Source organism: Gopherus flavomarginatus, chromosome 7, assembly GCF_025201925.1.
Source record: "Gopherus flavomarginatus isolate rGopFla2 chromosome 7, rGopFla2.mat.asm, whole genome shotgun sequence".
NCBI classification, from domain to species: Eukaryota; Metazoa; Chordata; order Testudines; family Testudinidae; genus Gopherus; species Gopherus flavomarginatus.
In genome coordinates, this window is record NC_066623.1 from 35,080,297 (window position 1) to 35,107,800 (window position 27,504).

Sequence of the window (27,504 nt, forward strand, 5' to 3'; positions counted from 1 at the left end):
GGGTGGCGCTGGTGACGCCTCCTGCCATTTCTGCCCCGCCTGTGCCCCAGCTCCTGGCGAGTCTCAGGCTGGTAGGGGCGTGGGGCCATCTGCGGCCTAAACTGCCTGTGCTGGGTCACAGGGGTACGCAAGCCTAGCGAGCGAAGCATGGCCTGCGAGTCCTTTAGGCTATGCAGATGCTTGTCCGTCTTTTCGGAAAACAACATCTGCCCCTCGAAGGGGAGGTCTTCTGGACCTCACAGGGCAGGCCCGAGACCTGCAGCCAGGCTCCCCCGCCGCATGACCAGGCCCCGTGGCCACGGTGCGCGAGGCTGAGTCCGCCACATCTAAGGCAGCCTGGAGAGAGGCTCGGGAGATCAGCTTCCCCTCTTCCACTACGGCCGAGAACTCTGACCTCGAGTCCTGGGGAAGGAGCTCCACAAACTTCGACATGGCTGAGCACGTGTTATGACCATATCGGCTTACAATTGCCTGTTGGTTGGCAATGCGGAGTTGGAGGCCTGCCGCGGAGTACACTTTTCTGCCAAAGAGGTCAAGCCTTTTAGCGTCCCTGCTCTTTGGTGTTGACCCCTGACACCCTTGATGCTCCCGTTGGTTGGCCGCATCCACCACCAGGGAGTCGGGGGTGGGGGGTGTACAAGTGTTCATGTCCTTTAGAGCGGACGAAATAGCGCGGCTCCATTTTCTTGGCAGTAGAGGCCAGTGAGGCTGGTGTTCGCCATAAGGTGCGGGACGTATCCGTTATAGACTTTATCAGCAGGAAAGCGACCCTTGATGGCCCTGGGGGAGCCAGGATGTCTACTACAGGGTCCGCATCCACCTCGATTTCCTCAGCTTGGATTGCAAAGCTCTGAGCTGCTCGCCGGAGCAGTTGTTGGAGGATTCGAGTGTCCTCCAGGGCCGGTGCCACAGCCGTGCCCGAGACTGCTGTCCAGGCAGGAAGACGAGGAAATTACATGGATCGGCATTTCCTCCGGTGCGTGCAGTCCTTCGTGGTCCTGCAGCACACAGTACTGTGGTTATGGGGCTGGTTCTGATTCCAACTGCGGCACCTCGACCGGTACCGGGGTCGTCAGTGAGCGGCTTGGTGTATCGAGTGGTGTCTGCTGAGCCCAAACTGAAGCCGCTGTTGGTGCCGCTGCCCAGCTAAGGGGTGCTGAACTTGGATATGGCAAACCCCTGTCCGGCAACGGTGCCGGTGGAGGAGGTAGCTGCGCCGGGGCCACCGATGCCGAGGAGACCAAGGCCGACCTTCATCGAGGACCAAACGCCTGCCCTATCGACTGGTGGTAGGCCCAGGGGGTCCAAAAGGGCCACTGCGAGGGCGGATGCCATTGCTGCTGCCACTGTGGGTAACGCTGATGGCTCACCCCCGAAACTGATTTCCTGCTCTGCGACCGGCTGGAGCGGTAGGAGGACCTAGGGGGAGCAGCAGCCGGTGCTGTTGGAGAGCAGTGCTGAGGCGGCGGGGAGCCTCTTATCTGGTCCGGTGCCCCCTTAGCGGCGTGGTGCGGGGAGGCGACAGCATGGCCGGCTTGCCCCTAGATTGTACCAGGGAGCAGGCCGCGGTAGGCAACTCCCTATGGTGCAGGGAGGCTGGCGTAGGGAGTCCCATCAAGTCTGAGGCCGCCTCGAACGCCTCCAGTGTCGAAGGGAGGCGCAAGTGTCCGCTGAGGTCCGGGGATCTAGGCCGGTCCGGACTCGACCACTCTCTCTGCGGTGCGGGAGTCGACAGAGCAGCTGAGGGCTGTAGCCCAGCCTGTCCGCTTGCACCCACGGACGGCGTCGGCCTTGGGTCCTGGTGGGGTGATCGTGCCCTCACCAGCTCTCTCTTCTTAGTGGGCACCGGTGATGGTGAATGGTTCCACACTGAGGCCGACTTCCTGTGACCCGATTCCGTCCAGTGCCTAAGGGCTGGGCCCTAAGTCCTGATGCCGGTGCCGGGGCGCTCCGCATCGAGGAAGACGTGCTGGGCACCGCCTCGGCCAGCTCCGGGTCCGAGGGTGGCCGCAGGGCAGCCTCCATTAGGAGAACTCTAAGTCTTTGAGCTCTGTCTTTTAGAGTTCTTGGGCGGAAGCCTCTGCAGATAGAGCACCGGTCCTTTTGGTGGCTCTCTCCGAGGCACCTCAAACAAGCAGACTGCGGGTCTCTTTTGGGCATGAATTTCCCGCAGTCCTTGCAGAGTTTAAACCTGGGAAACCCGGGCATGCCCCAGTGGTCAACGAAACTTTGGGGGGGACCTCCAACTACCAAGAACTATGTACAATGACCTAAGTAAACTGACTATAACGTAACTATATACACGGACTATACACAAGGATAGGACACTGCTAACTTGCTATGCGAAAGAGAAGTTCCAGCTAGCCTTCAACAGCGGTAAGAAGGAACTGGGGGGGTGGAGGGTCGGTGGGCCCCTTTATAGGGCGCTGTAGTGGCACCACTCCAGGGGGCGCCAGGGCCTACCCTACGGACACTGCTAGGGGAAAACCTTACGGCTGGCGTGCACGCGGCACGCACACATCTACTTTGAATGGACATGAACAACCACTCAAAGAAGAATAGAAGGAATCACCATCCAAGTCCATTGAGACGGATCTCAACTGTGATGACCATGGTGGAGCCAAAGGGGAGTGCACCAGGGACCGGTGCCAAGCTGATGATGCGGAGGACTGGTGCTGGGAATCCTGTGCCGTGGATTGGTGCTGGTCCTCTCTCTGAGCTGGGGATCAGTGCCGCTCCATCCTCGGTACCAGGGAAAGGAAGCAACATTCTACTGGGGTCAAGGAATCCCGCATGGAATCTGGTGCTGGAGAGCAGTGCCTTGGCTATGGCGATCTGGAGCAGTAGCGAGGCAAATGGTGCCTGGCAGGAGATGGTGACCGCCGCATCATGGCCGGTTTGCCTCTAGAGGGTGCTAGTTGCTGCATCACCAGAGGCTTATCTCTGACTGCCGGGGGCTGAGGAGCCATCATGGCAATTAACTCCTCCACCTGGCATTGCCCATCCAGGAAGCCACTGGGCGCTGGACTCGATAGTCCCTTCAAGGGAACCAAAATCAACAGCACCGACTCTTGCTGCTTGGGTGTCGGGTGCTCCTTCAAGGGATGCACCGGTGCAGTGACTGCCAGTTCCATTGCTTTTGGCACTGGCAAATGCCCCCTGTCAGCTTTTCTATGCCACTTGCATGGCATCAGTGAATGCAAGCAGTGCCGGGTTGTCTCCTCAGCATGAGGTGCCAGAGAGCACCAGTGCCGAGGGTCTCTTATACTAGAGTCTTTCTTCAGCACTGTGTCACATACCAATGCTTGGTGCCAGGTCCTGGTGGTCCACAGGAGACTGGGGACAAAGAGCAGATTCCATGAGCAATTGATTAAGTCGGAAATCTCGCTCCTTTTTAGTCCTGGGGCAGAAAGCCCTGCAGATCTTGCATCTTTCTGTCTGGTGCGCCTACCTTGGACACTTCACACACGAGTCATGGGGGTCACGCACTGGCATAGGCCTCCTGTAGGGTTTAAAGCCTTGGGCTCAAGGCATGCCCCAGAGCGCAAGGGGTGTGTGTGTTAGGGATTGGGGAAAGCCCTGCTCCCAACCTTGCTATATATACACATTATATACACTATCTACTAACAATAACTACAGTTAAACTAGACTAATTACGCTATAAAAAGAATGCTAAGGGAAGCACTTGCTAGGCAAGAGATCGCTGTTCCAATGCCCACCACTGGTGGTAAGAACGAACTGATGAGGCACAGGGTCAGCACAGTCCTGTATCCAGCATCCTGAAGGCACCACTCCACGGGGCTCCATAGCCAACCCGATGGGAGCTGCTAAGGGAAAACTTTCTGATAACTGTGCATGCAGCGCGCACACACCTGATTGGAATTGACATGAACAAGCACTTGAAGAAGAGCAGTCATTACAGAGAAGGTGCAGCTTCACGCCCATAGCCTGCGGCTAGAGACAGCATGCTCAGTCACTCACTGGAGATGGCACATGCCGAGCCTGGTCAACTCTAAGAGCTCTGAGAGGCTTGAACATGCAAAGGGTGCATAGAATCTCTGGAGTTTTTAGTTGCTAAAAATCAAAGGGCTTGTATACACAAACAATTAATTCACAGCAAGCTGAGGTTCAAAGCTACCCCACACTAGCTTGCCTCGGACTAACTGTCAGTGTGAATGCAGCTGATACGCATTAATAGTTTGTTAGTTCACTTTGATCTAGTCCTCTCTGAAATTGGACTAGACCACACTCTAGCTTGCCATGAGCAAAATGAGTAGACAACCCCTATTAGCCTCTACTAAGCATGTGCAAACCGAGATTTTTCAAAATCTTGTAACTTGTCCAAATTTGGTCAGATTTTCACTGGAACAGCAAAAGGCACATCTCTGAAACAAAGATTACATCCCCGCAAAATTTCCAAGCCCCTGCTTCAAAGCATACAGGTGCTAGAGCATTTCATTGAAAATCACCAGACTTTTTTTTTTTTTTTTTTTAAATAACATCACAAATCAATGCATTTCCCCTAGCCTCATTTTCTGAAACAGTTGAACTGTTTTGGCTAAAACTTTCAAAAAAGACTAAGACAGAGATCAGCATAGAAGATATCGGCTCAAATGCTTAAAATTTAGCAAAATTATAAGCAACTGAACATAGGCTCTTATAAATGGGATGTGTTTGACAACCTCAATGATAGGCAGAGCTTCCAGCCCCACCTATAATGTATACTTCTTTCTACAGCACTCATCAGCACATTACACAAGTGTCCCAACTCCTCCAGAAGGCTATATAGTACATAAGTATTAAAAAAATACTGATATTATTTCCCTCTTTATAATGTGCAACAGTATTATGATGGGACCAAATCCTGCTCAGTGGGAGTTCCATGTGCAAAAAAGTACAGGATTAGGTCCCATGGCTTAAACAGTACTATATACCTGAGCAAGGACAGCAGGATTTGGCGCGTGACCTGTAAAAACATTCACATATCAAATGAAGAGAGAGTGGAAATGAGCATACTAGCTGCTAATCAGAAAATTTTGATTCTTGAATTGTCCCTAAACCTATTGTGCATCTCAGCATTAGACTTGCACAACTAACTGAATATTTATGGGCACAATTTCACATTTTTCATGTGCCAATATTTGATTTACATGTGTAACAGGTGTGTGTACACAAATTTTGCATGCACAGCACAGATGCAAATCTTTGACTTTTAGCCTCTAAAACTGTAACATTAATAATCCCCCTATTTGCAATTGCTGCTCTGAAGTCAGAAATATACCTGCCCCCTGCTTTTGAATGGAATGGAGGGTTAAAGAAAGTGTTGCATCCCTGTGCTACTAAGAATTCTGTACTCAAAGCAGAAATAAATCATCATAATGGCCAGTAACCTCCCCTGGGAAGGAAATCCTTTCAGAAGATATATCAATATTTTGTGTAATTTTAGAATGTATCCAGGACAATTTATAGTGCCAATAATGCCAAGAGCTCTGCCACAGAGGCAGAGCTACTACATCATCAGATGCCCCCCTTGCTGAATCAAAGGTCAAGCAAAGCATAAGGTGTCCTTATACTTCAGGTTTTGTCACAAAATATATCTTCCCTCAGTGTGTGTTCTAACTGCTTTCACTACTCCAGAATTGGATAAATATCGGTGGTGTCATATGGACAAAAATGGCAAGTGCTTTAGAAACCTTCCGACGGAAAAGTGCTGTACAAGTGCAAGGTATCATTTAGGACAAGTGCTGAATAATGCAATGCTGGAAAAGTTATAGGGCCAGGTGATGTCAATCAGTATAGCTCCACTGGAATTGAAGGAGCTACAGCAATCCATACTAGCCAAGAATCTGGCATATAGATTTTAACTCTCTCTCAACAAATCAAACAGTGCAAGTAAAATATAAGTGACCCCAGTACAGAGGCAATAATGTTACACTGCAGAACACATTTGTATTGATGAGAGTGAAATGCATGTAAATTTTATTAATGCAAAGTACACTTGAACCATTAAGTTCAAGGAAAAAAATTTCTCCTTACAGCCTGGTTCAACTCTGAAAAGTAACTGTGGGAAAATGGCACCTTATCATTCAGAAGATTTTTTTCCCTGCACGCACTTTGAGTCAGCTCTGGGGAAGTGGGCTGAGATCTGTTTTGTCTTATAGATTATCAACAGAATTATTAACTAAGTTCCAATTGCAAGGCCAAATTCTGATCTTATTTTCAACTGCGTTACTCCACTGCACACCACAGGTTTACACAGGTGTAAGTGATGGTACAATTTTCCATGAGCCCAGACTGACTGAGTCTTGCGTCAGCTTGTTATACGAGAACAGCGCTTTGGTAATGAAGGAATTTCCAGCACCTGAACACAATAAGTGCCTGCTTAGGACCTTGATTCTCCGTTGTCACGGAGTGTGGGGGAGTCCGGCCCTGCACCCCTCTTCCTGGGACCCACAGTGACTCTTAGCCAGCCAGTAAAACAGAAGGTTTATTAGACAACAGGAACACAGGTTACAGCAGAGCTTGCAGGCACAGTCAGGACCCCTCCACCGAGTCCTTCTGGGCTTTCAGGGTGCTTGGATCCTATCTAGGATACCCTGAATTCCACCCACACAGCCCCAAGCCCAAACTCAAACTGCTTCCCTCCTGCCACTCCCTTCCTTTGTCCCCCTTCCCGGGCAAAGGAGTTTGACCTTTCCCCTCCCTTACCTAGCTCAGGTTACAGGCCCTGGCATCGTCCATCCCCTAAAGTCCTCCCCTGCTCTCCCACTCCCCACACAGACAGTCCCTACTGCATCACATCTCTCCCCCCTTCGAGACTGAACTGAGCGGGGTCACTCTGCCCAGTGACCTGGGGAAGTTCAGGGCCCCCTCTCCGGGACAACGCATCCGCTGTCAGGTTGGCACTTCCTTTCACATGGACCACGTCCATGTCATAGTCCTGCAGGAGCAGGCTCCACCTCAGGAGCTTGGCGTTGGCTCCTTTCATCTGGTGCAGCCAGGTCAGGGGAGAGTGGTCGGTGTACACGGTGAAGTGTCGCCCAAAGAGATATGGCTCTAGTTTCTTAAGGGCCCACACCATGGCCAGGCATTCCTTCTCGATGGCTGCGTAGCTTTGTTCCCGGGGTAGCAGCTTCTTACTCAGGTACACGATGGGGTGTCTCTCCCCCTTTTCATCCTCCTGCATTAACACTGCCCCCAGTCCCGTGTCTGAGGCATCAGTGAACACCATAAAGGGTTTGTCAAAATCTGGGTTTGACAGAACTGGGCCACTAACCAGAGCCTCCTTCAGTGCCCGGAAAGCCTCCTGGCACTGCTCAGTCCAGATCACCTTGTCTGGCTTCCCCTTTTTGCATAGTTCAGTGATGGGGCCGGCTATGGCACCAAAGTGGGGCACGAACCTTCGATAGTACCCCGCCATCCCAATAAAGGCCTGGACCTGCTTTTTGGTTTGGGGAGCAGGCCAGTCTCTGATCACCTCCACCCTGGCTGGTTCCGGCTTCAGGCAGCCGCTCCCCACCCGATGGCCCAGGTAAGATACTTCAGCCATCCCCACCTTGCACTTCTCAGCCTTTACTGTTAACCCAGCCTTTCGGAGTCGGTCTAGGACTTGTTTAACCTGGGACATGTGGTCCTCCCAGGTCTGGCTGAAGATGCAGATGTCGTCAATATACGCCACGGCAAAACTCTCCATCCCCCTCAGTAGCTGATCCACCAGGCGCTGGAAGGTGGCCGGCGCTCCCTTGAGGCCGAAGGGCAGGGTCAGAAACTCATAGAGCCCCAGAGGGGTGATAAAGGCCGATTTCAGCCTGGCATCTGCGTCCAGCGGCACTTGCCAGTAGCCTTTGGTAAGATCCATAGTGGTGAGGTACCGAGCACCTCCTAGCTTGTCTAGGAGCTCGTCAGGCCTGGGCATAGGGTAGGCATCAGATACGGTGATGGCATTGAGCTTTCGATAGTCCACACAGAACCGGATTGACCCATCCTTCTTGGGGACTAGCACCACTGGCGAGGCCCAAGGGCTGGAAGACGGCTGGATCACCCCCAAAGCCAGCATGTCCCTGACCTCTCTTTCAAGATCCTGGGCAGTTTTACCAGTGACCCGAAAAGGGGAGCATCTTATAGGGGGATGTGACCCAGTCTCCACCCGGTGGACAGTCAAATTAGTGCGTCCAGGCTGGTTGGAAAACAGCTGTCGGTACAGATGCAGCACCCCTCTGATCTCAGCGTGCTGGCCCGGGGTCAGTTGCTCAGAGAGGGGAATCGCCTCCAGGGGGGAACCAGCTTTTGTCCCAGGGAATAGATCCACTAAGGGGTCATCTCCCTGCCCCTCCCAATGTCCACACACGGCCAACACCACATTCCCCGTCATAGTATGGTTTCATCATGTTCACATGGTACACCCGACGGTGATGTGCCCGGTTTGACAGCTCCACCACATAGTTTACCTCATTCAGTTGCTTGATAACCTTGAAGGGCCCTTCCCAGGCGGCCTGGAGTTTGTTTCTCCTCACAGGAATAAGAACCATCACCTGATCCCCGGTGGCGAAGGTACGGGCTTGTGCTGTGCGGTCATACCAGACCTTCTGCCTCCTCTGGGCTCGGGCCAGATTCTCCCTGGCCAGGCCCATGAGCTCGGCCAGTCTTTCCCGGAAGGTCAGGACATACTCCACCACTGACTCTCCCTCGGGAGCGGCCTTCCCCTCCCATTCGTCCCTCATCAGGTCTAGGGGCCCCCTCACCCGACTTCCATACAACAGTTCGAAAGGTGAAAACCCAGTAGATTCCTGGGGTACCTCCCTGTACGCAAACAGCAGGTGAGGTAAGTACTTGTCCCAATCTTGCGGATGATGGTTCATAAATGTTTTTAGCATCATCTTCAGCGTCCCGTTGAACCTTTCTACCAGCCCGTTGGACTGGGGGTGATACGCTGAGGCCCAGTTGTGCTGGACCCCACATTTCTGCCATAAGGACCGGAGCAGGGCCGACATGAAGTTGGACCCCTGGTCCGTTAAGACCTCCTTGGGGAACCCCACCCGGCTGAAAATTGTCAGCAGCGCATCTGCCACTGTGTCTGCTTCGATAGAGGACAAGGCCACTGCCTCGGGGTAGCGAATGGCAAAATCCACCACCACCAGGATGTATTTCTTCCCTGACCGGGTCGTCTTGCTGAGAGGTCCCACTATGTCCATGGCTACCTTCTGGAAAGGTTCTTCTATGATGGGTAAAGGCCTCAAAGCCGCTTTCCCCTTGTCCCGGGCCTTCCCCACCCTCTGGCAGGGGTCACAGGATTGGCAGTACTGTCGGACATGGGTAAAGACCCCAGGCCAGTAAAAGTTCTGTAGCAGCCTCTGCCTGGTGCGCCGGATTCCCTGGTGCCCTGCGAGAGGGATGTCATGGGCCAGGTACAACAGCTTGTGACGGAACTTCTGGGGAACCACCAGCTGCCTCCTGATCCCCCATGACTCTACTTCCCCTGGGGGAGCCCATTCTCGGTACAGGAACCCCTTCTCCCACAGGAACCTCTCCTTGCAACCTCTCCTCATGGTCTGTACCGCACTAAGGTCAGCCCGGTCCCTGTGCTTCCGCAAGTAGGGATCTTTCTGCAACTCGGCCTGGAACTCAGCAGCTGGGACAGGAATGGGGACCGGCTCTCTCTTGCTGGCTGGGTCTGAGGCCGCAGCCTCTCTGCACCGTGCCCCTGGGCGTTCCCCGCTCCCTGAGTTAGGGTCCTGCACCTCAGGTCGAGTACCTTCCCCGTTGTCGGGGAGCAGTGCCATTTGCCGACTCTGACTACGAGTCACGACCAGGGCACTCTGGGTGTTACTAGGCCAGTCCTCAAGGTCCCCTCCCATTAACACGTCAGTGGGCAAATATTGGTGTACCCCCACATCCTTGGGGCCCTCCTTGGCCCCCCATTTCAGGTGTACCCTTGCCACGGGTACCTTGAATGGGGTCCCGCCCACGCCCAACAGGGTCAGGTAGGTGTCGGGCACCATCCGATCTGAGGCCACCACCTCGGGCCGGGCCAGCGTCACCTCTGCGCCCGTGTCCCAGTACCCAGTGACCTTCCTCCCATCCACTTCCAGGGAAACAATGCACTCTTTCCGGAGGGGCAGCCCCGCGCCCACCCGGTAAACCAAAAACCCGGAACCGGGAGCATCCACAGGTGGTATGTTGCCAACCCTCCTTTCCTGAGAATGTAGCCCCTCCTCCGATTGGGTTTTTACCCAGTCCACCCTCTGCGGGTTGGGTCTGCTTGGTCTGTCCCTGAGCTTGGGGCACTGGGCCCGTATGTGACCTCGTTGGCCACAGCGATAGCAGCCCATATCTCGTGGGTCCCCTTGAGTGGGTCGGAGGGACCTGCCGCTGGATGTTCCCCTTTTGGGGGGGTTCTCCATAGGCCCCCTTTGGGAGGTCCCATGATGACTCTCTCTCTGCGTTGAGGCAGGCCTGCTCCTTCGAGACTCCTCCCTGCCATCCCCTGCCCGACTGTCCACAAATTGGTCGGCCAGCTGGCCTGCATGCTGCGGGTTCTCCAGCTTCTGGTCCATCAACCACAGCCTCAGGTTGGACGGGCACTGCTCGTACAGGTGCTCCAGTATAAATAGGTCAAGCAGGTCCTCTTTAGTTTGGGCCCCAGCTGTCCACTTGCGAGCATACCCCTGCGCCCGGTTGACCAGTTGTAGGTATGTAACCTCACGGGTTTTACGCTGGCTCCGGAACTTTTTCCGGTACATCTCAGGAGTCAGCCCAAACTCGCGGAGCAGGGCCTGTTTGAACCGTTCGTAGTCCCCTGCCTCCACCCCTTTCAGTCGGCTGTACACCTCCACAGCTGTGGAGTCCAGTAAGGGGGTGAGAACTGCGATCCTGTCTTCAGGGTCAACCCTGTGCAGCTCGCAGGCATTCTCAAAGGCCGTCAGGAAGGTATCTATGTCCTCCCCCTCCTTACGCCGGGGCAGCAAGTGCTTATCAAAGCTCTTTGTAGGCTTGGGTCCCCCCTCACTCACCGCAGCCGGGGCCTCACTTCTCCTCAGCCGGGCCAGGTCCAACTCATGTTTACGCTGTTTCTCCTTCTCCTCCCACTCATGTTCACGTTGTTTCGCCTTCTCCTCCAGCTCTTGCCTCTTTAACTCGAGCTCTTCCCGTCTCAGCTCCCTTTCATATTCCAGCCGCATCCGCTCCACGGATGCCGAGCGTTGCCGGGAGGATCCCCTGCTGGGGGGTGAGCTTCGCCGTGAGGCTCCCCTGCTGGCCGGGGGTGTCACGGTGCCCTCGGTATACACTGGGCTCCTCCCCGCCCTTCCTCTACGCCTAGGAACGGGGGGTCTCGGGAAGCCCTCGTCTGCCGGCTGACCACTCCCAGCAGGGACAGTCACTGGTGCCTGCGCTGCATCTGCTCGGCTGCTTCCCTCAGAGACAGGGCTCCGTTCATTCATGCGGTCTCCCTGCTCCAGCTGGGCAATCAGCTGGTCCTTGCTGAGCCTCCCTGGGTGCAGCCCCCTCTGCTTACACAGCTCCACCAGGTCACACTTGCGCCGCTTGGCATACATCTTCCTGCTGGCCACTCACAGGCCGAGGTGCTCGCCGCTCCCCACGGTTTCCAGGGGGACCCCTAGTGCACCAGCCCTTCGTGAGGTCACCACCTCTCTGCCAGGGTCGAGCTGCAGACTCCTCCGCCCCTGGGACCGCTCGCTGCAATCCCCCGGGGGACCCTGTTACTGCAAAGTCCTTCTCACTGGGCACACACTCCCAGGGGTTAACCACCCCTTCGTTTTACTGCTCCCCAGTCACTTACTGCAGGAAGCGCCGTCCACGGGGTGCAGTATATCCCACCTCTGCCACCAGTTGTCACGGAGTGTGGGGGAGTCCGGCCCTGCACCCCTCTTCCTGGGACCCACAGTGACTCTTAGCCAGCCAGTAAAACAGAAGGTTTATTAGACAACAGGAACACAGGTTACAGCAGAGCTTGCAGCCACAGTCAGGACCCCTCCACCGAGTCCTTCTGGGCTTTCAGGGTGCTTGGATCCTATCTAGGATACCCTGAATTCCACCCACACAGCCCCAAGCCCAAACTCAAACTGCTTCCCTCCTGCCACTCCCTTCCTTTGTCCCCCTTCCCGGGCAAAGGAGTTTGACCTTTCCCCTCCCTTACCTAGCTCAGGTTACAGGCCCTGGCATCGTCCATCCCCTAAAGTCCTCCCCTGCTCTCCCACTCCCCACACAGACAGTCCCTACTGCATCACATCCAGTAACTAGAAAGTTCACAGCATTGATAAAGAATCTGCCCAGAAAATTCCTTAGAAGCCAAATTGGCCTCAGCATCAATAAAGTTTCAGCACCAGAAGGCTCAATCACTCAGTCAGCATTCTTTATGTCTAGGACTCCTTAAAGCCCATTGCAGATTGTGGAGCATGGCTGTTATGCCTCTTTAGCACAGACTTCTTTGATCCCTGATTCATCCATATCTTGCTTCTCAAGCTGAAAATATCCTATTCCGTCCCAACCCACAGTGGGAAGTGCTGATCTGAGGACAGACCTGTGACTGGGCTCATGAGTTCTCCTCATTGAAGAAAGCATAGAGCCCCTGCTGCCAACTGAGCAGTGATCAGAGAATAGGCTTCCTCCAGGCAGCACAAACAGCAGGAACACACATCTGCCTCTGGGGACATAAAACTCATGCTGCCCTCTTAGCTGCATTTTTCGAGGCCTGTCCAGGCCTGGCTTTGAGTATACAGAAAAGTTTCTTCTGTATATTTCTTAGGTTTTTCAGCACAAATGGCCTCATATCAACACATAAAATGCTTTTTTATCCCCTCTTTATCTTGAGTCTTAACCTGTTATAATTAACCCACTTAGTATAGCTGTACTTCAGAATGACGAACTGCTACAGGGTTCTTGTGGATGCATTCCCATATCAAATTAACTATAATGCTTCAGGTAGTCCTCTCACTGGTATTCAACACTGCACTGTTTTACATCTGAATTGACCAGTCTGGTTACTTATGTGCTCTCCACTGTTGTGGGATTATATAGTTAGATGTCTCTCCTCTGTTTAAATGCTGACACACCCCAAGGGTACTAATTTGTGATGCATGCTCATGTAGTTCACAGTCTCTAAGTCCACTAGACCCTGTCGTCTGTGCTTCCATATGGTCTTGTCAGGAGATTCTGGATGTCCCTGCCCCCCAGGCAGACGAGAACTTTGTCTACACTAGCAATTAACAGCGCTTCAACTTTCTCACTCAGAGGTGTGAAAAAACACCCCCGAGCGCAGCAAGTTGCAGCGCTGTAAATCGCTAGTGTAAACAGTGCCCCAGCGTTATGTCCCTTGTTGAGGTGGCCCAGCACTGTGCCACAACCACACAAGGCACGTTAAAGCGCTGCCACAGCAGCACTTTACTGTTGCCAGTGTAGACTAGCTCTTAGTCTCATCTTTCCAATAGTCACTGGAATGTCAAGATCTAGCAGAGCAGATGCAGAAGGGGTACTTCCTGCAGACATGCCAGTGCTGCACTGAAGAGCAGTGACAGAATTAAAAAAGCTCAAAAAACAAAACCAACACTCCGGTAATGCTCCCACTACATGCACAGATTATGAGACGCTTCCTGAGAAGCAGCAAAGAAACCTGGTATATGTTGGTCAGTTTAACCATGGCCCACAATGACACAGACATACCCTTTGGAAACCACACAGGCAAAAATAGACACTGACCGGAAGTATATTTCTTGAGACAGCCAAAATCTCTTTATATGCACAAACAGCCAGCTAGCAATTCAGGTGGAAATGCCACTAGAGACCTAGTCAGAGAGCCAGAGTGACAACGCTGCTCATCCATTAAGTATGATTTTGGGTATATCTATGCAGCAGCTAGATACCTACAGCTGATCCATGCCAGCTGACTCAGCTCACAGGGCTTGAATTGTGAGGCTGTTTCATTGCTGTGTAGACTTAGAGGCTCAGGCTCCAGACCAAGTCCTGGGACCATCCCACCTCGCAGAGTCCTAGAGCCGCACTCCAGCCCGAGCCTGGAACTTTCCACAGCAATGAAACAGCCTCACAGCCTGAGCCACAGGTCAGCCATAGATATTTCTTTGCTGTGTAGACATACCCTTAGGGTCCAGAATAAAAAAACTGACATTAGCAGATTAGCACAAGCTAAACACTTATGGTCATAACTAGCTACTTAACTATAAAATGGCTTAACAGTAAAAGATAAGGGAGTTTGGGATACCCCTTCAACACCAATATTGCTGCAGAGAGTCCTTGCACCTACAACCAGTCATGACAAGAAATGTACTGAAGAGCCACAAAGCCCTTACTCAACCCCATTTCAGAACGTTTGGTGCCACAAGACTGTACTTATGGGGCCCAAATGAGCAGTGCTCTCCAGAAGGTGCTCAAGGCTCAACAGCATCAGCAGTTGCATCCTGTAAGTGGAAACATGCAAAAGCCACCTCAAAGAATACTAGAGGGATACAGACCGAGCCATTGTCACACAGCAATTTATGTGCATCCTAAAACCCCCTGCAATAAAATTAGAAATCAATAGCAAATAGTAGAAAACCTCGACTATGCACTGACTACAAAAAAACATCTGTACCATTGACTTTAAAAGTGCCTAATCAAGGACGCTTCCAAGGGACGCTGAGAGAGTGAAGCAAGCTGCTTGAATTGAAGATATCCCCCCTACTTTTTTTTAAAAAGAAAAGAAAACATGAATAATAGATTTTCAATGCAAGAAGAAAAATTGAAATCCACACCAAGTTCTCCTGGTAATAACAGCTTTCTGAAAAAGCCCAACTATTAATGTAACAGGGACATCCATCAATCAAACTCAAACAAAGTATTTTCAGAGCTAAAAATGAAGCAGGCAAACATCTGCTTTTTGCAAGTGATGCACTTAAAGCAAAGAACGTGATAAATTATGGCAAGCCTAGATTTGAACTAATCATCTTCCCCTCTGGATGATCAAACTGCGTGAGTGAGAGTGTGAGGGAAGCCATCCCAATCCACATATTGCCGTAGTACTGTAATTTGTGCTCAACCGATTGCAGGGAAGAGACAGAGACGTACAGGCACAGTTTTGTTTATAAATGGAGGAATACTTGAAAAATTCCTCAGCCACTCTCAGGATCTACCTAACACTGGATAAGCATATGAGAAGATGATAGTAGGTTGCGATTTTAATGGTGCATTAAACAAGAGTGTCTCAACTTTTAAGAACTGGTTCTCATTACTAAAGTTAAAGGTGTTCACATTAATACCTTCCCACCCTCCACCTTCTCTGAACGAATCTAAGGGCTTGTCTACATCAGAAAGTTGCAGCGCTGGTGAGGGAGTTACAGCGCTGCAACTTAGGAGGTGTACACATCTGCAGGGCACCACCAGCGCTGCAACTCCCTGTTTGCAGCGCTGGCCGTACTCCCGTTTTGTCTCGGGTGTAGAGGATCCAGCGCTGGTGATCCAGCGCTGGTAATCAAGTATAGACACTTACCAGCGCTTTTCTTGACCTCCGTGGAATAAACAGGTATCCCAGCATACCTGAGGAAGCCTCTGGTAATCAAGCTGGTCTCCTTTCCCGGTTTGCTCTCTCGTTCCCCGAACCCCCGAACAAGCAGGTCTCCTTCCCTGCGGTTTGCAGGGTGGTTCGGGGAACGCGAGAGCAAACCGGGAAAGGAGACCAGCTTCGCCGCGGTTTGCTCTCGCGTTCCCCGAACAAGCAGGTCTCCTTCCCTGCGGTTTGCAGGGTGGTTCGGGGAACGCGAGAGCAAACCGCGGCGAAGCTGGTCTCCTTTCCCGGTTTGCTCTCTCGTTCCCCGAACCCCCGTGCAAGCAGGTCTCCTTCCCTGCGGTTTGCAGGGTGGTTCGGGGAACGCGAGAGCAAACCGCGGCGAAGCTGGTCTCCTTTCCCGGTTTGCTCTCTCGTTCCCCGAACCAGCAGGTCTCCTTCCCTGCGGTTTGCAGGGTGGTTCGGGGAACGCGAGAGCAAACCGGGAAAGGAGACCAGCTTCGCCGCGGTTTGCTCTCGCGTTCCCCGAACAAGCAGGTCTCCTTCCCTGCGGTTTGCAGGGTGGTTCGGGGAACGCGAGAGCAAACCGCGGCGAAGCTGGTCTCCTTTCCCGGTTTGCTCTCGCGTTCCCCGAACCCCCCTTGAAGCCGCCCAACAGCGCTGCAGTGTGGCCACATCTAACACCACTTGCAGCGCTGGTTGCTGTAAGTGTGGCCACTCTGCAGCGCTGGCCCTATACAGCTGTACTAATACAGCTGTAACAACCAGCGCTGCAAAATTTTAGATGTAGACATGGCCTAAGTCCCTGCTTACATTAAAAGTAATATCAGGACAATATTAAGCAAGATAAGGCGAATATAAACTTTTACCCTTTTTGTTTCAGTTTCTTCCTCTCTCTGAAGGACTTTACATTTATTAAATTCTCCCCTTGTTGTCTGCAATCATCTCTCACTGCTCTGATCTCTGTAGACCCTTTTCAGTTCAGTTCCTTTCTCCTAGATGTGTGCTCTCCCCTCTGATTCTGGTGTTGTCAGCAAATTTGAGGACAACTGAGGGCTTGGCTACACTGGAGAGTTGCAGCGCTGGTGGTGGGTTTACAGCGCTGCAACTTACTCACCGTCCACACTTGCAAGGCACATACAGCGTTGCATCTCCCTGGCTGCAGCGCTGGCTGTACTCCTGCTCTGCCTGGGGTATAACGATTGCAGCGCTGGTGATGCAGCGCTCCTCCACCAGTGTGGCCACCAAAAGAGCTGTAATTGGCCTCCAGAGGTATCCCAGGGCTTGGCTACACCGGAGAGTTGCAGCGCTGGTGGTGGGTTTACAGCGCTGCAACTCCCTGGCTGCAGCGCTGGCTGTACACCTGGTCTGCTTGGGGTATAATGCTTGCAGTGCTGGTGATGCAGCGCTGCTCATCAAGTGTGGCCACCAAAAGCGCTGTTATTGGCCTCCAGGGTATTAGGAGGTATCCCAGAATTCCTGTCCACAACAAACCAGAAGAATGGCTGAACTCCGAGCTAAAAACAAACACAGCTGCTCTTTGTTCCAGCGAGCGAGCTGAGGCAGGGGAATTGCTTTGGAATGTTCACAGCTGTTTGCTTGAGGAGAGAGGGGAGTCGCGTTGAGCAGCTGCTTATGTGGTCTGAAGGTTATTTAGGAGTGCATAATTTGCATTTAGTGAGTAAAAGGGGGTGGGGGAAGGGCTCGAAACTTTTAAAATGATTGAAGGTTGGTGCTGTGTATCATCCAGTCCTTAGAACTTGCAAGGCAGGGAGCTGACACAGTGTCAGCTCCAAAAATCCACTCTCTCTGTCTCCCTCAAGCTCCCTGTCACACTCCACCCCACCCCCCTCTTTTGAAAAGCACGTTGCAGCCAGTTGAACACTGGGATAGCTGCCCACAATGCACCACTCCCAACAGCGCTGCAAATGCTGCAAATGTGGCCACACTGCAGCGCTTTCCCTACTCAGCTGTATGAAGACAGCTGTAACTCCCAGCGCTATACAGCTGCAAGTGTAGCCATATGGGCCTCCACAAGTAGTAAATTAACTACTTCCTATTACACATTCCATGATCCGTGTAGTATAGTCAGAGAGTGCTGATTTCTATTCATGCTGGACAGGATTCTGCGATACGAGACTTGAAACATGACTAAGGGAAGACTGCTGCCGAGTCTGCCAACAAGTTGCTAGACTCCAAAGTAAACTTAACCAGTCAGTGGAGATCTCGGTTAGGTTGCTGTGGTCTGTTACCCTACTAGTCTGTAGGCAATCACTCTACCACATAAGCAAAACAAAGTCTTCCTTTGGCCAGTCACTAGGTGCTATGCTAAGTTCCTCTCAAATGGTGCTAGAATTTGGATACAAGTCTGTATGATCAAGATACTGTTCGGCCTATTTAGATATCACATTGGTCTTTTTGGGTGTGAATACAAAACGTCTCACCTTCTCCCCTACTTAAACTAGCAGCATTTTTTCCTTTCAAAAAATGGCTTTAGCTTGAGACAGCAAGTTTGTAAGGAAAAAGTTTCACAAAAAGACCCAGACATACACTGTATGAATGCACAAGCATATGAACTGAGTCCCAGACAGCAGCCCTGAAAATCTCTGCAGGAAAAACATTTCCCTAGCAAACGGAGGAAGCTGCTTTGGATATGGCTCAATATGATCTAAAGACTTCAACTACTGTGGCACTCCCAAGGTCACAACAAGCTCTGCATACCATTTTTTCTGCACAGAAAGACAGCTCTCTCTCACCCCTGACTTTATCCACATAAGCCACAGGTAGTTTTTGAGATGGACGGATGGGCTTGCTTTCATCTAATTAAAGAAATGAAAACTCAACATCTGGACCATAACAAACAAAATTTTTTTAACTTTAAACTGTAGTATGCATGTATGTATGTATGTATACATACATACTAAGGAATGACAAAAAAATGACTAACCATTTGAAAGCATGGAAATGAACAATTAAAGAAAGGAAAATACACACTGAGCTATCACACATTTTTTTCAATAAATGCACATTTTAACTGCTATGTCACTGACATGAACCAAATATACTAGGGCTGTCGCTTAATCACATTTAACTCACGCGATTAACAAAAAAATTAATCACAATTAATTGCACTGTTAAACAATAGAAAATCCAAAAAATATTTAATACATTTCAATAGGTTTTTTTTTTTACATTTTCAAATATGTTGTTTTCTGTTACACAGAATACAAAGTGTACAGTGCTCATTTTATATTTTTATTACAAATATTTGCACTGTAAAATGATAAAAAAATAGAATTTTTCAATTCACCTCATACAAATACTGTAGTGCAATCCCTAGCATGAAAGTGTAACGTACAAATGTAGATTTTTGTTACATAACTGCACTCAAAAACAATGTAAAACTTCACAGCCTACAAGTCCACTCAGTCTTACTTCTTGTTCAGCCAATCACGAAGACAAGCAAGTTTGCTTACATTTACGGGAGATACCATTGCCTGCTTCTTATTTACAATGTTACCTGAAAGTGAGAACAGCCGTTCGCATGGTACTGTTGTAACCGGCATTGCAAGATACGTGCCAGATGCACTAAAGATTCATATGTCCCTTCATGCTTCCATGCTCATGATGTTCGTTAAAAAAAATAGTGCGTTAATTAAATTTGTGACTGAACTCCTTGGGGGAGAACTGTATGTCCCCTGCTCTGTTTTACCCACATTCTGGCATACATTTCATGTTATAGCAGTCTCTGATGAGGACCCAGCACATTGTTTGATTTATGGACATTGTCACTGCAGATTTGACAAAACGCAAAGAAGATGCCAATGTGAGATTTCTAAAAATAGCTATAGCACTCAACCCAAGGTTTAAGAATCTGAAGCGCCATCCAAAATCTAAGAGGAACGAGGTGTGGAGCATGTTTGCAGAAGTCTTAAAAAAGCAACACTCTGATGCGGAAACTACAGAACCCGAACAACCCAAAAAAAACCCCAAAAAAACAAAAACAAAAAATACACCAACCTTCTGCTGGTGGCATCTGACTCAGATGAAGAAAATGAACATGGATCAGTCTGCTCCACTTTGGATTGCATTGGAGCATGGATTCATATTCTTGGGAATGGTGGTTGAGGTATGAAGGGACACATGAATCTTTAGCGTATCTGGCATATAACTATTTTGCGACGCCGGTTACAACAGTGCCATGCAAACGTCTGTTCTCACTTTCAGGTGACATTGTAAACCAGAAGCGGGCAGCATTATCTCTTGCCAATGTAACCAAACTTATTGTCTGAGCGATTGGCTGAAGTAGGACTGTGTGGACTTGTAGGCTCTAAAGTTTTACATTGTTTTATTCCTGAATGTCGGTGGGGGGAGGGTTGTACATAATAATTCGACATTTGTAAATTCAACTTTCATGATAAAGAGATTGTACTATAGTACTTGTATCAGGTGAATTGAAATATACTATTTCTTTTGTTTTTTAAAGTGCAAATATTTGTTTTAAAAAATAAATGGAAAGTGAGCACTGTACACTTTGTGTTCTGTGTTGTAACTGAAATCAACATACACCTCTACCCCGATATAATGCGACCCGATATAACACAAATTCAGATATAATGCAGTAAAGCAGTGCTCCGGGGGGGGGGGGGGGCGGGGCTGCACATTCCGGTGGATCAAAGCAAGTTCGATATAACACGATTTCACCTATAAAGCGGTTTAAGATTTTTTGGCTCCCAAGGACAGCGTTATATCAAGGTGGAGGTGTATTTGAAAATGTAGAAAGCATCCAAAAATATTTAAATAAATGGTGTTCTATTATTGCTTAATCGCGCGATTAACTATGATTAATCCTTTTAATTGCTTCGCAGCCCTAAAATAGACATGTGAAGAATTCTGATACTAGAAACATTAGACTCTAATTTCAGTCTTCGACTAAAAATTTTTAAATATCCAAAAAAGTGAAGTGATGCAAACATTAAGGATCTTGTTCTACTGAATGACATAAATTCACACTGTGTAAAGGTTAAGCATAGGAGTTTATTACACACAGCACTGGTGGAGTGTTACCTTGCTTATTAAGCTCAGAGATATTGTTAATTGATTACAATAGAATGCATAGATTTTTTATGGGTGGGGGAAAGTGATGGCGTAGGCAGTTTTACACCCCGGGATAGGCTTTGCAGCAAGACAAGATAAGCATCATTAGCCAATGGTTAAAAGGTTACATAATGTCTTTGGCCATGGTTTTAAGTTAACAAGTTAACATTTAATTAATACTTTGATAAAATATTATTAGTATAAAATATATATGTTGAATTTTGATTTGGGGTTTATAGGAATGCAGCAACTTTGATTGTTTAACAGGTACGTTTCTAGGGGTTAAAGCAAAGATAAACAGTAAAAGCACATGGTACTACAGATTTATTTATTTATGTTTTACGGCAGGGCATTGGTCCCTGGGAAGGGAGGAGGAAGAATGCCATATCTTATACTGACATGTGCCAACTTTTTATAAACTCAAGTTGGATTTGTGGGAAGAACGTTTCTTTGCAAAAGAGACTAACACAATAACAACAGGGATTTTTTGTTTAATTTGAAACATAATTATTCAGTTATTGCTTTAACATCTGACATTTCTACTGACCAAGCATATTTTTAGCAAAAGCGGCAAAGAATCCTGTGGCACCTTATAGATTAACTGACGTTTTGGAGCATGAGCTTTCGTGGGTGAATACCCACTTCGTCAGATGCATGTAGTGAAAATTTCCAGGGGCAGGTATATATATGCAAGCAAGCTAGAGATAATGAGGTTAGTTCAATCAGGGAAGATGAGGCCCTGATCTGGCAATTGAGGTGTGAAAACCAAGGGAGGAGAAACTAGTTCTGTAGTTGGCAAGCCATTCACAGTCTTTGTTTAATCCTGAGCTGATGGTGTCAAATTTGCAGATGAACTGAAGCTCAGCAGTTTCTCCTTGAAGTCTGGTCCTGAAGTTTTTTTGCTTCATCATCTGGACCCATGGGAAGGAGACTCTGGAAAAATTCCACCACGATTTCAACACTTCCACCCCGCCATCAACCTCAGCCTGGACCAATCTACATGAGAGCTCCACTTCCTGGACACCATGGTGCAAATAAGTGATGGTCACATTAACACCACCCTATATCGAAAACCTACCAACCGCTATGCTTACCTTCATGCCTCCAGCTTCCATCCCGGGCACATCACACGATCCATTCTCTACAGCCAAGCACTGAGGTACAACCGCATCTGCTCTAACCCCTCAGACAGAGACCAACACCTACAAAATCTCTACCAAGCATTCTCAAAACTACAATACCCGCATGAGGAAATAAGTAAACAGAACAACAGAGCCAGACGTGTACCCAGAAGCCTCCTACTGCAAGACAAACCCAAGAAAGAAACCAACAGGACTCCACTGGCCATCACATACAATCCCCAGCTAAAACCCCTCCAACGCATCATCAGGGATCTATAACCCATCCTGGACAATGACCTCAAACTTTCACAGGCCTTGGGTGGCAGGCCAGTCCTCGCCCACAGACAACCTACCAACCTGAAATATATTCTCACCAGTAACTGCACACTGCACCATAGTAACTCTAGCTCAGGAACCAATCCATGCAACAAACCTCGATGCCAACTCTGCCTACATATGTACACCAGTGACACCATCACAGGACCTAACCAGATCAGCCACACCATCAGCGGTTCATTCACCTGCACGTCCACCAATGTAATATATGCCATCATATGCCAGCAATGCCCCTCTGCTATGTACATCGGCCAAACTGGACAGTCTCTGCAGAAAAGGATAAACGGACACAAATCAGATATTAGGAATGGCAATATACAAAAACCTGTAGGAGAACACTTCAACCTCCCTGGCCATACTATAGCAGACCTGCAGCAAAAAAACTTCAGGACTAGACTTCAAAGAGAAACTGCTGAGCTTCAGTTCATCTGCAAATATGACACCATCAGCTCAGGATTGAACAAAGACTGTGAATGGTTTGCCAACTACAGAACTAGTTTCTCCTTCCTTGGCTTTCACACCTCATCTGCCAGAACAGGGCCTCATCCTCCCTGATTGAACTGACCTCGTTATCTCTAGCTTGCTTGCATATATATACCTGCCCCTGGAAATTTCCACTACATGCATCTGACAAAGTGGGTTTTCACCCACAAAAGCTCATGCTCCAAAACGTCTGTTAGTCTATAAAGTGCCACAGGATTCTTTGCTGCTTTTACAGATCCAGACTAACACGGCTACCCCTCTGATACTTGATACCATGCAAGGGATTTTTAGCAAAGGCAATGTTATTTTGTTAACATCAGCCTTTTTTTTTAGCTGATTACTATTTGCTAGGCCTTTGGTCTCCTGACCAAACTCTGGACTTTGGGTCTGGAAAAGAGAACATAAGAACGGCCGTACTGGGTCAGATCAAAGGTCAATCTAGCCCAGCATCTGTCTACTGACAGTGGCCAATGCCAGGTGCCCCAGAGGGAGTGAAGCTAACAGGCAATGATCAAGTGATCTCTCTCCTGCCATCCATCTCCATCCTCTGATGAACAGAGGCTAGGGACACCATTCTTTACCCTTCCTGGCTAAAAGAGCTGGCACAATCCATATACCAGGTTGTTATATAAAATGCACATGCATTTTAACCCTTTATCTACCTATTAGGAAACCTACTGAATAAAGTTGAAGCCTAAAGGGAACACACACAAAGAAGTAGGGACACACCAGCTGTAGAATTACACAGAGTCTGCAAACAGTTCTCTATGAGAAAACTCAGCTAGGAAATCACCCAGCACTCAAGTGCAGCTCCCCTCTGGAAAGTACACCCAAAATAATATTGTCTTGTGCTGTAGAGAAATCTATACAACGCAAACTCAAACTTGCTCCCATGCTCAATGTAGAGAAAGATATGCACAACTTATTCTCCCCACGCCCCCAGTTAGAAATTGCACAAACTGGGTTTTACAAAAACAAGTTTATTAACTATAAAAGGCAGATTTTAAGTGGTTATAAGGGATAGCAAACAGAACAAGGCAGATTACTAAGCAAATAAAACAAAATACGCATACTACGTTTACGAGCTTAAAGAGACTGGTTTCAAGAAGTAGTTTCTCACCCTAAACGTTGTTTTAGGCAAGTTAGAGAGTTTCTGTAGCTTAGAGTTCCAGGTATTTCTCTTTACAGACTAGATTCCTCCATCTCAGTCTGGACTCAGCCCTTGCCTTTCCCACAGCTCAGTTCCTTTGTCTCTTCAGATACTTTCAGCACTCTTTCTTCCTGGACAAAATGACAATGGAGAAGAGTCCTGTTTTCCTTACTCCCCAGCCTAACATAGAATTTACATAAGGCGGGAAGCCTTTGTTTTCAGCGGAAAAGCAACAGCAGCGTCCAAGGTGGCAGTTTTTACCAGGTGACGTTATCACCTTACCTTGCAGTGTCAAAGCAGCCATGAAACCAGATGAATTTGCAATGTCTACAGGATGGGATCCACTTCTTCGAAGACTCATTGTCTTTTTCCTAATGGCCCATTAAGGCTGACTGCTGATTGTCTGGTGGGCGTCTCCAAGTATAGCCGCAGTTGTAATTGTTACATAGTCAATATTCCTAACTTCAGAGACAGAGATGATACATGCATACAAATTGGATAAGCACAATCAGTAAATTATAACTTTTCCAATGATATCTTACATGAGCCATCTTGCCTAAAATATATCTTAATTATGCCATATTCATATCATAAGCATATTTCTATAGAGCGTCATGTCACAATCCCATCTTATTTTATCTTCACAGCAATGTATTCACTAGGAAACTCTCTCTTTCTAACCGTAGCAAATGTGAAAGCTGATCAATACTGCGAGTGGCTTATGAGCCTTGATTTCCAAACATCAATACGAATTTACCTCACTCAACATATCTAGGCTGAAGGAAACAAGTGGTTAAAGGATTGAAATAATAAAAACTGAATTCTTCTGAAGGGGAATGTAAACACAGTCCAGAGTTGTTAAGCAGCAAGAGAGAAAGGATCTGTGATTATTTCTAAAGGTGCAGAAAATCTGTTTCTTCAGATTACCCAAGATCTCCGAAGTATGAAACTTTGCCCTCTGAGGTAAAAGAGAAGAACACTGATGGTATTGGTGATCTTGCAAGTGAGACTATTTCTATGCCATCAATGTCATAAAAACACAACCACAATGACAGTCATTGTTTCAGGCCTTCTAACCAGCTCTCCAGTACCAGCTTCATTCAGCAGTAGCCTCTGTCTCGGATACTCCAAAAACAGTAAAAAAAAATAAATGAATCTTTGTTTATGCCATTAACACAATGAAAGGTAAAGACTTGCACGCGATAAGAAAGTTATAGCCTTCTTTTATGCTAACATCATCACCTTCAAAGTAGCATAAAGTGATCCATTTAAAGAAATGATTGAAGCTCTTCACCTCAGATATACTCCTCATGACAGCTTTTAACTCACAGATCCACTAGTAGATGTTAAAAGTGAATATGGAAAGGAAAAATGAAAGGAAGACCTGAAAGAATTAATACTGACATTAATAGAATAATGTTAGCTGACTCTGAGAAACGAATAAGTAAAGACTACAAGCATCCATACAGAAAATTATGTGTATCTACTTATTAAGTCACAGAATTCGGTGGCCAGGTTACAGAAGATAGCATCCAAGAACACAGACAGAAGTATGGCAAGGATATAGTCGCCATTTGCCCAGAAAACAAAAATAAAGTGAAAAGATCAGAGATCTCACATGCAAGTCTCTTAAACTTCTAATTTATGGGTGTCCAGCACACTAAACTTAATTGAAGAAGCAGCAATGTCCCTAGCAGAGTGCTAACCTATTTTACTGGGATTTCAAAAACTTTTCTGCAGCCATTATCAGCCCCATAATTTGTTGCCAGAAATGGAAGATTGATGCTCCAGCTTCCCAATGACACTTGATGGAACAGAAGTCTCAGGATAACCGTCTCTCTAAATTTACATTCAGCTACCTGAAGCACATTGAAGTTTGCCCTTAGCACAAGAAGGACTTGTATAAAATGTGTGCTGTATTTTGATCAAACAAGGGACTGACTCTACAGAGAGGTACTAAATTTACAAAAGCAACTGCAGAAAATTTGAGGGATTTAACAGATTACAGCCTGACACTGTCACACGGTCTCAGCAGAAATCCAGTTTTATCTAATTATCAACAATGAACTGGAATCACACAAGGACAAAATTGAAAAACAATTCCGAGAAACATTGGCATCTTTCAATTATTTAGTCAACATGACTGACCCCAAGTACAAGAGTCACAGGCTGAGATCAGCACAGAAGACGATGACATGCTAATATGGCTGATGAAACAATCACAAATCCCTTCTTTCTTCCCTAGTATTTAAAGATCCAGATTTCTAATCAAAATGTTTGTTTGTCAAGGACATTCTGTCACTGTTTATTTAATCAAAATGATGGAAGACTGGAAGTAAATTCACAGAGAAAAGGACAGCACAATGCAGAACTCTGACCATTCTTAAAAGACTGGATTTCTGTATAGCCATCTTAGCACCAATTGAGCATGTCTTTAGCAAGGTTAAAATTCAATAATAGGATAGGTGTTGGAAAAACAAATAAATTGGTAAAACTGAATCAGAATCTAAGGGTTGACACAAAAGAGCAGTGCTGCTAGTCAGACTCACAACTTGACTACGTTCTGTTTTACTTGCAGAAGTACAAGCTTTTCATTTTAGACAGGGTGTGTATTTTTTAAGTTTGAGGAATAAATACGCTAAAAGTGGATCACACAGTACATATTAAGTGTTTCATTTCAGAAAAACGTTAAGGATAGAGGAGATGTTGGGGATGGATGTTAATGGATCTTTTCAGGTTGGGGAAGTCACAGTAACCCTAATGCTTTTTATAAGGTTCAACACCAAAGGCACATGCTCATCTGCAAAGTGAGGCTCTACATGGACAAAACTCAAAGAGCAATCACTGGTTAAGCGATTTACAACTGTATCCTGAAATTCCTTCCCTAAGACCAGCAGTGAATGCTGATGAGCTCCCCACTTTATTAAACTCTTTACTTCGTTTTCACAATTTGAAGCTGCTAAAAAATAAAGCATAACAAAATGCCCAAGCAACAAGAACAGCAATGACTATTTATAACAACTGCAAATATATAAATATTTTACTTCAACAAAAGGTGGTGATCTGCCAGTTTGAATACTGAGTAGGGACACAACAAGACTTCCATACATAATGGTGCAAAAACTGAATACACACACACACATATACACACATGCATGTATACGCACACTGCAGCTTTGTGAAGTTTAAGGGATTTTTGAAGACATTTATTTTATAGAAAGATTTACATATGGGAAAATTGTTCAGCTATAGCAGGCTGAAACCTCAAGAACATCTGAAAGACGTTAACTATTCTTTCGACAAAAATATTGAGTACTGATGCAGCTCTTAAAATTAAAAAACCCTATAAAATTAATTAACACTTACTACACCGTTGTGAGGTGGGAAAGCATTTTCCCAATGTACATGTGGGGAAACTGAGACACAGAGAGGTTAAATAAATCCAAGACCACAGTGGGAAGCTTGCTATTTCCACCAATAAACCAAAATGTCTATGTGTTAACTGAGGGCCTGTCCCCCTCAAAACACATCTTCTGTGCCTATCATATGAGATCTTGTAGTGAAGTCAAAATGCTGGATGTGTGCCATCTCAGTCAATCCATACCCAATGGCAAACATCAGGTTATAACTCCAACTGCAGAATCAAGCAGAGGAGACACTGAACTGGGAGGGAGAAAAGTTTACATAAAAATATCTCCAAGAACTGCAGAAGGAATTTGGATTAAGTTTCCTTTTGGATGGTTTCTCTCTGAAGTCTGCCCCAGTGCTCACATTTTTCTTGAAGTTATTTGAAAACACGGTATGTC

The 27,504-nt window shown here is 47.8% G+C and overlaps 1 protein-coding gene and 1 long non-coding RNA gene across 4 annotated transcripts in view; one reads left to right on the plus strand and one right to left on the minus strand.

Moving 5' to 3' along the window:
- SIL1 (SIL1 nucleotide exchange factor) overlaps positions 1 to 27,504 on the minus strand; it is a 234,215-nt gene that overhangs the window by 147,526 nt on the left and 59,185 nt on the right. Inside the window, exon 1 of one of the 3 annotated variants that reach the window (XM_050962730.1) lies at positions 23,981 to 24,794. The exons of the other annotated variants lie outside the window; for them this stretch is intronic. Coding sequence (XP_050818687.1) covers positions 23,981 to 24,059 — 79 coding nt within the window. The 5' untranslated portion in view covers positions 24,060 to 24,794. Of the gene's footprint in view, positions 1 to 23,980; positions 24,795 to 27,504 lie in introns of those variants that run through there. 3 annotated transcript variants of the gene reach the window in all.
- On the plus strand, positions 15,303 to 16,309 carry LOC127055695 (uncharacterized). Its single transcript, XR_007775570.1, has 3 exons — positions 15,303 to 15,620; positions 15,726 to 15,943; positions 16,049 to 16,309. It is a non-coding gene; the product is annotated as an uncharacterized LOC127055695 (long non-coding RNA).